The sequence below is a fragment of the Falco naumanni genome, chromosome 2 (assembly GCF_017639655.2).
Source record: "Falco naumanni isolate bFalNau1 chromosome 2, bFalNau1.pat, whole genome shotgun sequence".
NCBI classification, from domain to species: Eukaryota; Metazoa; Chordata; class Aves; order Falconiformes; family Falconidae; genus Falco; species Falco naumanni.
Genome location: NC_054055.1, coordinates 92,892,235 through 92,905,935, shown reverse-complemented (window position 1 = coordinate 92,905,935; position 13,701 = coordinate 92,892,235). Strand labels below are relative to the sequence as shown.

General features: G+C 48.1%; 1 protein-coding gene across 3 annotated transcripts in view; it reads left to right on the top strand.

The window, feature by feature from the left end:
* The window catches only part of RAI2 (retinoic acid induced 2), a 47,095-nt gene extending 34,361 nt beyond the window's left edge, over positions 1-12,734 (top strand). For all 3 annotated transcript variants that reach the window (XM_040582646.1, XM_040582647.1, XM_040582648.1), the window contains one exon: positions 9,995-12,734. In XM_040582646.1, the coding sequence (XP_040438580.1) occupies positions 10,100-11,761 (1,662 nt within the window). In that variant the 5' untranslated portion in view covers positions 9,995-10,099 and the 3' untranslated portion in view covers positions 11,762-12,734. The remainder of the gene's footprint in view (positions 1-9,994) is intronic.
* The last annotated feature ends 967 nt before the right edge of the window (positions 12,735-13,701 follow it).

The window sequence follows — 13,701 nt, the reverse complement described above, 5'->3', positions numbered from 1 at the left end:
GTTTGCCCTGTTTGGCCCGCCATGGCAAGCTGAGTGGCACATGTGCGTGTGGTGAATCACCTGTGGCCTTAGATAGGATTTGTACCTCACCAAAAAGGACCTGTGAGCTGGAAGGTTCCTTTTTTTTTTACTTGGTTTTGCTCTTCTCCTCATTATTTATTTATTTAAGCCAGACTATATTAGGACAGTGAGAGGTTATGTGAAAATTTGGCTTTCAGTTCATTTAAGATGAGTTACAGAAGCATCAGGATTTGCTATTCTAACCCCATGGCTTTAAAATACAATAAAACTGGTTGCTGCTTCTTCCTCTCTGTCTCAAGAAGTTCTAGAAAGCAAGACAAGCTTAAGAGGAGTCCCCTCAAGGGTGCTGAGGCTAGCCCTATTCTGGCCTTGCCTGCACCGAGGAAAAGTGGTTTTTGGCTAGAGCTGGTGGACTGAAAGGAGGGGGTGGGGAAGGGTTTGCAGCACGCCTGAGGGACCGGGGCTCTCAGGGGGCATGTGGTGCCAGTGGCACCTCACTTTGTTTGTGGGTTTTGAGCTGGTGAAGCTGGTTTACCCCTCCAGGGGTACTCTGGTGTGCTTCTCCTGCATGGCTAGCCCGGAGACAGCCAAAGTGGTTGAAACCACATTGGTGTAATGGGGCAAAGTCAGATGTTCCACCTGAAAAAGTGCTGTAGCAGTTTAAAAACTGATTTTAAACTTTACCTCACTAACCTGTTGGCTGAAACTTGGTAACTGGTCCATGAGGAGTCCCTGTCCCTTGTAACCAGGCGTGAGACAGATCCATGTAGGCAAGAAGAGACGGGCAATGGATGGCGGCCTTTGCCACACCAATACCAGTTCTCATCTGGATGTCGGAAAAGATCAAATGAATGTAATAAAAATATCTGAGCCCGGGATCAGTGCAGAGGGTCAAGACAAAATAGCAAGCCAAGTGTCTCTGAGCAGAGAACAAACCTCCGCCGGGGAACTAATGAGGCTTTGAAGTCGTTTCACTGATATCAAACTTGGAAATCCTTTGTAAGAACTGAGATGCTTTAAGGTCTGTTTAATAAAGCTCTTGACTGGGAAAGGAGCAAATATTTTATCAGGCTGACAGTGAGTGCTTTTTGTTTCAGGTTTTGGGGGAAGTGGGGCTGGCAATTATGTTTAATTGGTCTCCTTTTCCTCTTGTTATCATTGGTGTATCGATTGCTGGGAAAACAAAATGCATGATTTTTAGAATTTACTGTAAAGTAATGGCTCTCTTGTTTGTTTTGTTTAGCTCTGTGTTCTCGAAACAGCTCATTTTTCTTTGCTTTGCTGGCGAATATAATGTTTTGATTGAAAATGATACTAAATAATCAGTTAAATGGGATATTTAATGACAGGAAAAATTGTTTAAAATATTTTTTCCCATAGGAAAATCATGCACTTTACTTTTCAAGCCTACGAGGTCTTTTAATGATAGCGTGACTCTGCATTCTTCTTACAATCTCGCTCTGAAAGTAAACATGTGGGTGCACCATATGTGTGAAAAACATTGAAGTCAAGGTATAGTAAATCTCAGGAGCTCTGATGCAAGAGGGATCCCCAGAGTAAGTCCAATTTTTCTCTGATATCATTTTAATTTAGACTTTCTTAGACTCTCAAGCCACTGCTAGTTTGCCTTCCCCGTGGGAAGCTGACCAACTGTATGAGAAGCAAGCCTCATGGATGAGAGGAGAGCAGTGGATATTGTCTACATGGACTTCAGGAAGGCCTTTGACAACGTCTCCTGTAAGATACTCACAGACACGCTGCTGACGTATGGGCTGGAGAAGCAGACGCTTGCGTAGAAAACCGGCTGAATGGCCAGGCCCAGGGGATGATGACCAATGGCACAAAGCCTAGCTGGAGGCCAGTCACTAGCACAGCACCCCGGGGGTCAGCACTGGGTTCAGTCCTGTTCAGCATCTTCATTAATGATGTAGGAGTGGGCAGAGCATCCTCAGCAAGTCTGCAGATGACACCAGACCGGCAGGAGGGGCTGATACATCAGAGGGTCATGCTGCCACCCAGAATGACCTTGACACCCAGGAGAATGGGCAGACAGGAACCTTCGGAAGTTCAACAAGGGGAAATGCAAAGCCCTGCACCTGGGGAGGAACAAACGCAGGCACCAGTATGTGCTGGCAGCACCCAGTTGGAAAGCAGCTTGGCAGGAAAGGCCCTGGCACGTCCTAGAGGACACCAAGTTGAACATGAGCCAGCAATGTGGCCTTGCCACAAAAAAGGCTCATGGTACCCTGGACTGCATGAGCAGGAGCGTTGCCAGCAGGCTGGTGGAGGTGATCCTTGCGCTCTGCTCAGCACTGGTGAGGCCACACTTGGGAGCGCTGGGTCCAGCGCCGGGCTCCCCAGTATGACAGGCACAGCCATACTGAAGAAGGTCCAACAAAGAGCCACAAAGATAATGAAGGGACTGGCGCATCTCTCCTGCGAGGAAAGGTTGCTGGGACTGTTCAGCCTGGACAAGAGAAGCCTTGGGAGCATCTCACTAATGTACAGAAATACCTGAGGGCAAGAGCCAGACTCTTCTCAATGGTGACCAGAGACAATGGGCACAAACTGAAACACAGGACATTCCTACTGAATTCCCATCAGGAAACACTTTTTCACTGTGAAGGTGACCGAACCCTGGCACAGGTTGCCCAGGGAGGCTGTGGAGTCTCCATCCTTGGAGACACTCAAAAGCTGTCTGGCCGTGGTCCAGGAAACCGGCTGTAGGTGGCCCTTCTTGATCAGGGCAGCTGGACGAGATGACCTCCAGGGCTTCCTTTCAGCCTCAGCCTGTGATTCAGTGATTTTGAGCAGGCAGAGGTGCTTTATGGGGCTGAGAGGTGGGGAGGGGAGTGCAGCAGGGCTTTCCCAGGAGCGAGCAGCCCTCCAGTTTGACTTTTGGGAAGCTGCTGGTAAGAAGATGCTCCTCCAGGGCCACACAGGCAGCACCTCTCCACATGCTCAGGGTGGGGATGTGATTGCTGGACCACTGACACACCCACCTTGACACAGCGCTGCAGCTGCCCACATCCCCATCCTAAGGGACTACATCACACTTTGAAAGGAGACACCTGCATGCGGTCAGCAGCATTGAGGGGAAGCTGATTTAAACAGATACTTCTGCAGTCACAAAAGCGGTAACTTGTCCTCCCCGTTCGAACACAAATTTGGAGTGCAAGAGTGGCACTGAGTCAGAAGAGCCTGCTGCGTTGAAGGGACGTCACTGGACTGGGCGGGACGTGACTCAGCAGTAATTACGGCTGGCAAATTTATATTTGTCCTTCACATGTCAAGTGTAATACATCAGATTTCCGTGCACTGTGTCCACCTCAGAGTGTATGTGCAGCTTACTGCAGGCTAAGGAAAATGCTGCTGTTCAGGCAGTTCTGTACTATGCCAAGGGAAAAAAATAAACCACTGTTCAAAAGGTTTTATTTTTGGAAACTTGCTGCAAAGTTCCTCCAAGCGTGCCAGTTTAGAGACCCCAGGAACTGGGATGTACTGCAAATATGAGAAATTTGAGCATTTGGCAATAGCAAGATCAGCCTCAAACAATTTCAAAGTAGCCCTGTTTTTATAGCACCTGCTGATATGTAATACTCTATATTGCATGAGCAGTGGTCCTTTTGAAAGTAGGAGACTGTCATTTAAGTGTGATACCCTTAGTGGGATAGTTGGTGAAGGGAACAGAGGAAGGGAAAAAGCAGTACGGAGGCTTGTGCTATCTCCCTTACACTTGGGGTATGTTGCAGTTTCCGCTGCAAATGTAGGGTTTTTTCGTGAGGCTTTCAAACTGGGTATAAAAATTCACTACAGGTTGAAATTTGTCAGGCAAATGCTCTATTCCTTCCACAGCATGTATCGTCTGTCTTGTATATATTGCCCTTGGGAGTAAAGACACTGGTTTCAGGCCCATGACAGGATTTTTTTTTTTTCCAATTGGTCTGATTTGTTTTTAAATGAGAAGAAAGTGAGTTCTCTCCTCCCAGGAATGGATTGCTAACTACAAGCTGTTGACAACAGCAATATAGTTAGCAAATATATGACTCTAACGTGGCTCTTTGCAGGCGATTAGCCTGTGCAATAGGCAGACGGCCATGGTATTTCTCAGCTGAACTGTTTAAAAGACCAGAGTACGATCAGCCAGTCAAGCTGCTGCATTTGCGGGCGATCATGCTGTGTGCCAAAGCAATGTATACATATTGTCATATAGTGTCCCATCTATAATGTGCCATTTTGCGCTGCTGTAATGATTTCCTTTCCCCCCTTGTTCCCCCAGGGCTTAACAGTCTGGAATGGGAGCCTTGACACAAATAGGTTTGCCTCCCGGAAGGTTCCATAATGCAGTGGTGGAAAATAAAATAGTGCCTGTTGCATGAGCTGTGTTGGAGCCTTATTATTCCTCCGGCATCTTCTGACGTTGTCTGTGGAGATGCTCTTATTTTAACTCTCCTCGCAGCACCCAGCTCACCCTCCATGGCATAGCTCTCATAGAATGAGAAGTAACGTGGGGCAGCATGTAGGTGCATGGTGAGCAGGGGACGTTGGTGGAGGGCTGGGGAGCAAAGGCTGCGGATGTAGCTTTCATACTGGCGAGGATACCCCGCTGCAGCCCTCTCTCCTCTCTCTGTCTGGAACAAGAGGGAATCCTGCCCATCTTTCCAATGTCTTTCTCACCTTGCCCTGGGTCACTTTTGAATGGTGCCTCCGAAATTTTAACAGGGAGTTGCTGGGTATTTGAGTCAAGGGAACAAGGGGAGAGTTGCAGGCTTAAACCGGGATGTTTTCTCAGTGCCTCTTGGAGGTCAGAGCAGTGCATCCCCAGTGGTTCCCCTTTGGTGGGGGTTCAAGCCACAGATGAGACTGCATTTGGGGTCCGACTGTGAGCCGGCAGGAGAGTGAAGGGCTGGTTGCCTTAATAAATGCCCTGTGGGTCTCCTCTGCTCTGCCTGCCTCATACCTTGGAGGGGGTCACTGTCAGCCCTCCTGCGAGCAGAGAGGGGACAGATCCCACCAGCCCTCCTGGTGCCTCTGCACCTGCCAAGGTGTGTGTGGTCTATCAAACGCAGCGCCACGAATGGCGAAACACAGGGGAGAAGGCTAGTTCACCATTAGCTTTGAGTTGGTTACTTCTTTGCCCTTTGGTGCTGGAGGATTACACTACTAAAAGGGTATGCAGGATGGCCAAGATTGTCAGTCCAAGGTGCCTGAATATGTGAATCAGTGGAAAATGCGAGAGGCAAACGCTGCTGAAATCATCTGTGCTTTGTGTCTATGAGAGAGCCCACCTGTACATTACTTGTGCAGTAATAGCTCCACGTATTTGGTGAATGAAAGCTCACTTCATTCAAATACATCTTTTCTCTTCTAGCAACAAAACACCAATAACAATATGGTAAAACGTTTATTTGTGTGTGGCTTGAACTATACAAACATTTTGTAGGATGGACAATGATTTATAGTGGGTTGGTCTGTGTCAGTATGTGTCCTTGCTGCCCACTTGCATATCTACTGCAGAAAGATGCAGAAAGACGGGTCGGGCTTCGGCTGCTGAGACTGCTGAGGACAGGCAGGCCCAACCCCGAGCTCCTTCAGCAACCCATGTCTCAGTAGGACGCAGGTTGGGTGCATGGTTTCATGGTGCATTGAGGGTGATGGGGCGTGCTGCCATGTGGTGGCAGGACCAGCCCGCCTGGTCCCCAGCGTGGTGCCCCGATTGGGTGCGTGCTGCCGGCGGTGCTCGGCAGGCTTGCTGCTCTCTGAAGGGGTGGCAGGCCCTCCCGACTGGGATGCTCTCACCATGGCCCTTGTCAATGGGCTTCTGCAGAGCAAAAATCAAACAAGTGGCTTTGAGCAGGAGGATCGGTGACAGCAAGCAGTGAGTTCTGGCAAAACACTGAAGCACAAATCTATCCATAGTTTTGTCCCCAAGCTGTTCCATTAAGTCAAGATGTCTAATTTTGGTTTGTGTTTCATACTGTATTTAGAAAGAAGGGAAAAGGGAAACCCTTTTTTTTCCAGGAGATACTGAGCAGGGTGTCCCACAAAGGGAGCTTCTGAGTCCCTTCCCATAGTGTGCAGAGCATAATTTGAATTCTGTGTAGATAGCGAGGTACAAGCTGTGGCACGGACGAGCGAGCAGAGCGTGGGGATAGCTGAACACGGTACAGTGCCGCGATCCCACAGGAAGGCACGCAACAGCCCTGAGAAAAGTCTGTTGCACGACCATCAGCAGGAGATAAAAAAAATAAGCTAGAGTTATCACCAGCCCTTTCATTGGCATTTCTGTATAGCTAACATACCATTTCCTGTACAGTTACACACATCATTGCATAGTGCCATGAACTTAACTCATATCAGCACCCTGGTGAGAAAGCCCGGTTTATTTACAGTAGGGCTTATTTCAGTGTTGCAAGCTTCTTTTCAATTAAAACAAACAGCAAATTAAATATTAAATAGATAAGTAGGGAAAGGGAAATTAATTGATTTTCCAGCACTGAGGTGTGGTAGACAGAGGAAACTTAAGGCAATCTCAGAGAATTATATTACCTTCATTTGTGTATATTAGGTACATGAAACTTGTTTTTAAAACTGTGTAACTCTGAATAATTTATGTGCAATGAAGCAGCAATCTTCAAAAAAACCCAACAAAAACCTCAAATCCAGCACATACTTCAGGTTGATTTTTATAAAAGGAGAACTATAGTATAGCTATCGCTGTTAATACCAACACTGAAAATTTAGTTTAGTTTAGGTCATCTCCATGTTGACTTAACGGTTTTGTACCACATACTTGGTGTACATAGTATAAAAAAGGAGTCCAGGAACAACAGAACACCTCTTTGGACAACTTCATCCTGTCTCTTGATCCCAGATATTCGAATGTTTCCTCTTTTGAGGCTTGGGGACTTGGAACCTTTTCACTCTGTCTGCTTACTGACCTTGATAATAGATGTTTAGTGTAATTCATGTTAGGCAGCCCTGGCATTGCCTCTTGGGTGAAACGGAAAATTGCTTTACAGGGCATAGGAGGCAGTTGCTCTGGGACTCCGCTGTACCTGGCAGCCAGCTACCACCAAGCTGCAGGCTGCAGGCAGGATCATGAAATATTTTTAAGGAGAAATATATATATGTCACCGTGTGTGCATATTTGTATGTTGGGTTTTTTTCATTCAAGAAGCAGGTGCATGGGAAATATGGAAGGGTACATTTCCACATAGGAAAGGTGAGGGAGGAAAAACCCCACCCCAAATCCAGAAACCTGAGTCCGAGGGCTGTACCTCACCCTTCTGACCTCCTTCCCCTTGCACAGTGGAGCTCTCCTGGAGGCAGTGTAGGACCACGAGCTCAACAATACATATTTATAGATCCCAGAAACACAGAGGATTCAGTGTGGAAAAAAAATGTTTGACCATGCTTTAAAAAAACAGCCCAGCCAAGGGCACAGGCATTTCTTCAAGGTGTCTAACGGCGATAGATGAGCTCTTCTTCCCTTCATCTAGCTATTTCCTCTGCCTCCAGCCCTGTTGCCTTTTAAAGCAGCAATGGGGGATTTTACTATGTTTTATACTTTCATCTTCAGCAGCGATCTGTCTTTCTCTCCATGGGTTTGTACAGCAAGCTAATCCCTCAAGTCTCTTACGCAGCATAATTTTCATCTTAATTTTTCTATTTCTCAATGTTAAATGAGTTTGCCAGGGGAACAGGGGGTCATTTCCTGTCCCAGCCAGACCATTAATTCTCTATGAAAACACCACAATCTCACGCTTCTCAAGCAAACAGAAATGTCGGGAAGAGCCAGTGTCCTGTGCAAAATACTCGGCTGTGCTGCAGCCTCTGGAGGAGCAAAGATGCTGGTGTACAGCAGAGAACACAGGGGTTTAAAATGGTCATTTTAAAAAGAGGGAGGGAGAGGTTATATAAGAGCAGTAGAAGTGGCTTTTTAATTCCTTAACAGAAAAAACATAATTTTTTTTTTTTTTTTTTTTTTTTTTTCTTTTTAGCTTGAATCTGCGGAGCAGTCTCCTCATTGTCTTTATTTTTAGAAACAATTGCTCTTTGCTCTTCTGGTTGTGGGGTTTTTTCCAACATAAGACAGACCCAATTTTTTTTATACCAGTACTTGTCATTTTCTGAATAAGGGATTTGATATTTGCTCCTGGTTTTTGGTGCTTGGGCATCTCTGCCTGCCTGTAGTCTGTCTCAGCTGAGGCTGGGAAAGGAAACAAACAAACAAAAAAACCCTCAACCCTGTATTTGTGAATGTTTTTTGCAGAACATTTCATAAGTTGACAAAAATCCAGAATTATTCTTCTTAAGCCAGCAGCAGGAGGAGAAAAGAAATGACTCATCTGTTTACTTTTAAAAATCCTTTTTAAGAACTCAGATGCGCCTGTTAAATTATTAGTGTTTTACCCAAGCAGTCTCCGCTATTAACTTGTGGCATTTCTGTAGTCTTGCGCTTGCTGTAGCATCTCTCTGCCAAATCCAAGGATTTACAATTCTCAGGAGAGACTTGGGAGATTTCCCGCTTCCCTGCCTTGGCTGTTTTTTAGCCTTTGTAGTGTTTGGGTTTTTTCCCTTTTCCTCCCATCCCTTTTGCAGGTTTTTGTTGGTCCTACAAACACTTATGCGACTAAATCATTTCTGTAAGTGCCAGAGCTGGCGGAGGTCTTTGCGTGCTCTCAGACACAGACAGATCCCCAGGCTGGGACTCCTCAGCCATCTAGTTTCAGTGGCATTGCCCTCCGTATCGTCCCAATGCCGGCATGCCTGTGGGACGTGGGGAAGCGCCGCACTCCCACCAGCCAGGCCAGCCGGGCAGCAGCAGTGGCACACATTTTGCTCATAGGGAGCAGGATTCGGCTGTATGCAGGTGAAAAATGTAAATTTGTTGGTGCTTTCCCATGGTAACAGTTGAAACTGGACAAGTTTCCATGGTGATTATTACCACGGCAGGATACACCACACACTTTGGGAGAGGCATGGGCAGTGCCAGGTGGAGCGGCCAGCCCCCAGCCAAAGTCTGCCAGCGGCAGCTCGCAGGAAGGAAATTATCCTTCTAAATAAATGGATGTCGAGCACCATTAATTAGCTGCTTTTTTTTTTTTTTTTCCAGGGGTAAGGGGCTGTTAATCTTTTTAGGAAATAAGCTGCAAATTTCACTGCGATCATGAATGGAAACCATTGCTGCCCTTTTCTAATTGCCATTTGCTTGGTTGATATGAAGGGTTGGGCTGTCAAAATAAATTTGAAGAAGCTTTGATTTTTTGTTATCTTTAATGTCTTCTTTAATGAGTCAGGTGCCTGGTTCATGTTACTGTGTCTGTCTATCACTGTGGCAGGGTGTTTGGTTTGGTTTTTTTTGTTTTGCCATTGCCTGGCCACGTTCCTTTCTCACCCTGCCCACAGCAGTTTCAGAGGTGCTGTACTCACTGTGCAGTGGTCGCCTGCTTGCCTTTAGTAAGTCCCACCAGGATGAAAAAGGGATGAGTATTGTAGGGGTATCAAGTACTCTTTGCCCATGGCTGAATATTTCTTAACCGCGATATTTTTAGAAACGTTTGTTTTGGGGGCTTTTGTGGAGTTAAAACAGTGCACTGTTGCTTGGCTCTGCCATGCACTGTCATTACATGAAGCTTTGTTTAAAAACGTGAAATGGATGGCCTGAGTCCCTGTTGCAGGCTGCGTACCAGGGTGGGTGGGGGTTGGCTGTAGGCAGTCCTCGATTCCTTTTAAATTATCTGTGTTTACGGCTAAATATAAGTTCCTCAAAACTCTTCGTACAACACTCACGGTTGTATGTATATCCAGCATCTCTGTATATACAGTACACTGTATTGTGGAGCCATTACCCTGAAGCGTGGAAATGTTTAACGACTTTTCTTTGGTGGTGGGGTCTTTAAAGGCAATTGCAAATATTATTTTAAGGAGGAGATTTATGCTGTGCCTAAAATATGTTTCTGGCTTGCAGGCCAAATTATGTTGGTGCTGATGCTCCTGGCAGCCTGGAGCCGCCGCGGGTCCCGCTGACGGCAATGTAGAGACAGCGCTGGCAGAGCCGGAGAAGCCCTGCGACATGGAGGAGCTGTACAAGGACGCCCCAAACCTGCCCATGGATGTTACCAGCTCGCCCTCAGCGATGGCCAACAACAAGCTGGAGAATGGGGTGGCCCAGCTGATCACGGCAGAGGCCTGGAACATCAACTCAGCCGACCTGATGAAGAAGGCCCTATCCCCTCTGGTGACAGTCCCCGCGCCCTCCATCCTGACGCCGCCGGCCGAGTCGCAGAGCGGGGTTGCCCTGAAGGTGGCGGCCACTGTGCTGCAGCCCATCTGCCTGGGTGACAGCCCTGTCGTCCTGCCCATCCACCTGCAGGTCGCTGGCAGCGCCGCCCCGCAGATGCCAGCCACCAATGCCGCCACCCCCTATGTCATGACCACCCAGGGTCCCGTTCCACTGCCTGTCCTCCTGGAGCAGCATGTCTTCCAGCACCTGAACTCACCCCTGGTGCTGCCCCCGGGGGCCACGTGCCCCGCCAGCCCGCTGCACACCGGCCTCTTCCCCGGTGCTGCCGCCCCCGTCGGGCAGCCCCAGCTCCTGGACCCCAAGCCCTCCGGCCAAGCCCAGGAGCCCGTCCTGCCCCCTGTCTTTCAGACGCCGGGGTTCGCTGCCGTCCTCCAGGACCTGTTTCCCTCACAGGGTGCCCTGGGCTCTGCCCCCTGCCAGCCGCCCCCTGACTATGCTGCCCTCCCACCCCAGGCCTTCAGCTCGCCCCTCTCCCCGCTGGTGCCCCCCGCCACGCTGCTGGTGCCCTACCCCGTCATAGTGCCCCTGCCCGTCCCTGTCCCCATCCCCATCCCCGTGCCCATCCCCGTGCCCCACGGCGCTGAGGCCAAGGCAGCCCCCGACCCGCCCAAGCCGCCGCTTTTCACCCCCAATTCCTGCAAGGGCACCCAGACCCCCCTGGAGAAGGAGGAGACCAAGCCCTTCGACCTCCTCCACCCACGGGAGTTTCCCCAGCTGAGCCGTCACACCGTCATCAAGATGAGCGGCGAGAACGAGGCGCTGGACCTCTCCATGAAAGGGCCACCCGCACCCCGGGCTGGCGAGGCTGCCCCACCAGCTGAGGACGGGGCCCTGGACCTGTCCCTGGCCTCCTGCCGCAAGCCGGGGGGACCCCACGGGGAGACAGCCGGCCCTGGCCCTGCCACCTCTGCCGAGGCCGGCGCTCACCCTGTGCCGGACAAGCTGCCCCCGGGCCCGGCCGCCCCCTTCTCCCCCTGCAAGCCCCAGGAGGCGCTGGGCAAGGCGGAGGGCAGGGCGGCGGGCGGCGGGCCGGCCGAGCTGCTGCGGCAGCCGCAGAAGTGGCTGGTGGAGCAGGCGGGCAGGGCGGGCTGCGAGCCCAAGGCCGGCAACAACATCGAGATCGTCAGCACCTCGCAGACAGCCAAAGTCATCGTCTCCGTCAAGGACGCCGTGCCCACCATCTTCTGCGGCAAGATCAAGGGCCTGTCGGGGGTCTCCACCAAAAACTTTTCCTTCAAAAGGGACCTGCCCCAGGACTCGGTGCTGCAGTGCTACGACGTGAAGAGCCCGCCCGAGCCCCGGGACAGCGCTGAGGCCCTCAGGAAACCCGTCAAAAACAGGAGCGTAAAGCTAAAGAAAATGAACTCGCCGGAGATACATATTCTTCCAATCAAGAAGCAACGGCTCGCTGCCTTTTTTCCAAGAAAGTAAATTATGGGTTTTTAGAATTTTAAGATTATTATGAGAAGAAGAAGAAGAAAAAATAATAAAAAAGATGCACTTGGTTTTAAACTCATTTAAAACTTTAAACTATCTTTGTAAGTTATTTTTGGGGGAAGGGGGAGAGGATCGGATGTAGAGTCCCTATAAGCTGGGTTGGTTTTGTGTTTTTTTTCCTTTTGGTATTTTTGTTATCAAATTTTGACTTTTCATGGGAAACTGAATAAAAAGCAACCTATTTTTCAAGCAGATTGCACATTTTGCAGCTTTAATGGAGTAATGGATGAGTCAGAGGGGTAAGAGCTATTTTCACTGCCATAAAGTGCTTTGATGATGTAATTCTTCATAACAGTCAGAATGGAAATTTCAAAATAAATGTTTGTACGTGCTAATTGGTTGCGGCATTTTTTGTCATTTCTGAATCGCTTTCAGTGTACAGAAAAGGCTTGGCAAAAAGTCTGTAAACTGTAAAGCACCGCAACTGAATTGTGATGAACGTAAAATGTTAAGAAAAAATAGCAGGCTAAGAAAAATTATATTGTCCCGCAGCACTGTCGGAGAGAACATCACAACAGCCCCTAACGATGCACCCAAATGAGCTTCTGGAGAAGCAAGAGCAAGCGAGCGGTACAGCCCAGTGCACACCTTCATTGCAAGAGACCCATAGGAAACCATCTTAATTAAGTAATGTTATCAGTCATTTAAAAGAGAAAAGTGTAAAAGCCAGGGGAATTTGGCTGGCGGGGGGGCAGGAGGGGAAGGAAAAGTCGCATAATTTTTCCCAGCCTGACTACAGATATATGGAAAAGTTGTTTATTGTTAGTTTTCTAAGTTTCTTTGATGGCTGAAATCAATGCACAGGAAAGAGCAGAACTGTGTAACTTTATCACTTGGCAGTGTACAAGCCGCCCACGTCAATGGAGAAATGTGAATGTACAATTAAAATAAAAGTTCTGGTAGGTCATGGTTTTGCACTTGTGTATGGAAAGGAGCTGGAGACGCATTACTTTGTCTGCTGGCTTTTAAGTTCACATCTCACTTGTAAAAACCTGTCCTGATGGAAGGACCAACGTGAGAGCAGAATCATTTTCAGTGGGTGCTGTGGTTTTTTTTGGCTATACCTGTTACATAGAAAAACTTTTTCGTTATATTTCAAATGACATGTTCCCAGCACCGCACCAGTACTGTCTAAATAAAAAAAAGCCATTGTAAGCCCATCAGCTGGATGCCATCGCACACTAACTGTGCCTTCCTTTACCTATCTGCAGCCAAGCTACTTCCAAGACTCTTCTTGGATAGTTTTGGGAAGGTTTTTGCAGTCGTTCGTGCAATGAGAAATTGCCCAAAGAAGTGGCTTCAGGGTTAGAAGTCTAATCACACCTTCAGGCACAGGTATCGTGCTGAAATCTGTTGAAACTTCTGACGGCAGCAGACACACCAATTCACTATTCAGAAAATGCATCTGCATTAGGTTAGGAAAGGCATGCTGTTTCTCTTTTCCTGGGCTGAAGGATCACTGCCCTCTTGCCTAATGTGAAAATGGAGGGCTTTCACGTAAGCGTTGCATCGAATTCTGTCAAACTCTTGCTTGTAAGTATTTTTAAAGCCTTTTATTTTTTCCCAAAGCTGGCAGAACTGACAATGTTCAGAAGCGCGTAAAGTGTTGATAGATTCATTAATGTTTAGTCATCTGACTGTATTTTTTTAAATATTTTTTTTTCTTAATTAAAAATACTCTGCTACTTTGTTTTGCTCCTTCCAAGAAACTGTGTTGATGAAATGTGTCATCTTCTGGTTATTGCAGTGCAGAAGCTCAGGATTTCAACATCCCTTGGGATGGCCATCCCAGTTGTCACTGCTCCACTCTGTTTCAGCTGGGCCTGTTCCAGTGTCAAAAAACCTTCTGAAAATGTAGTTTTCCCCAGGGCTAC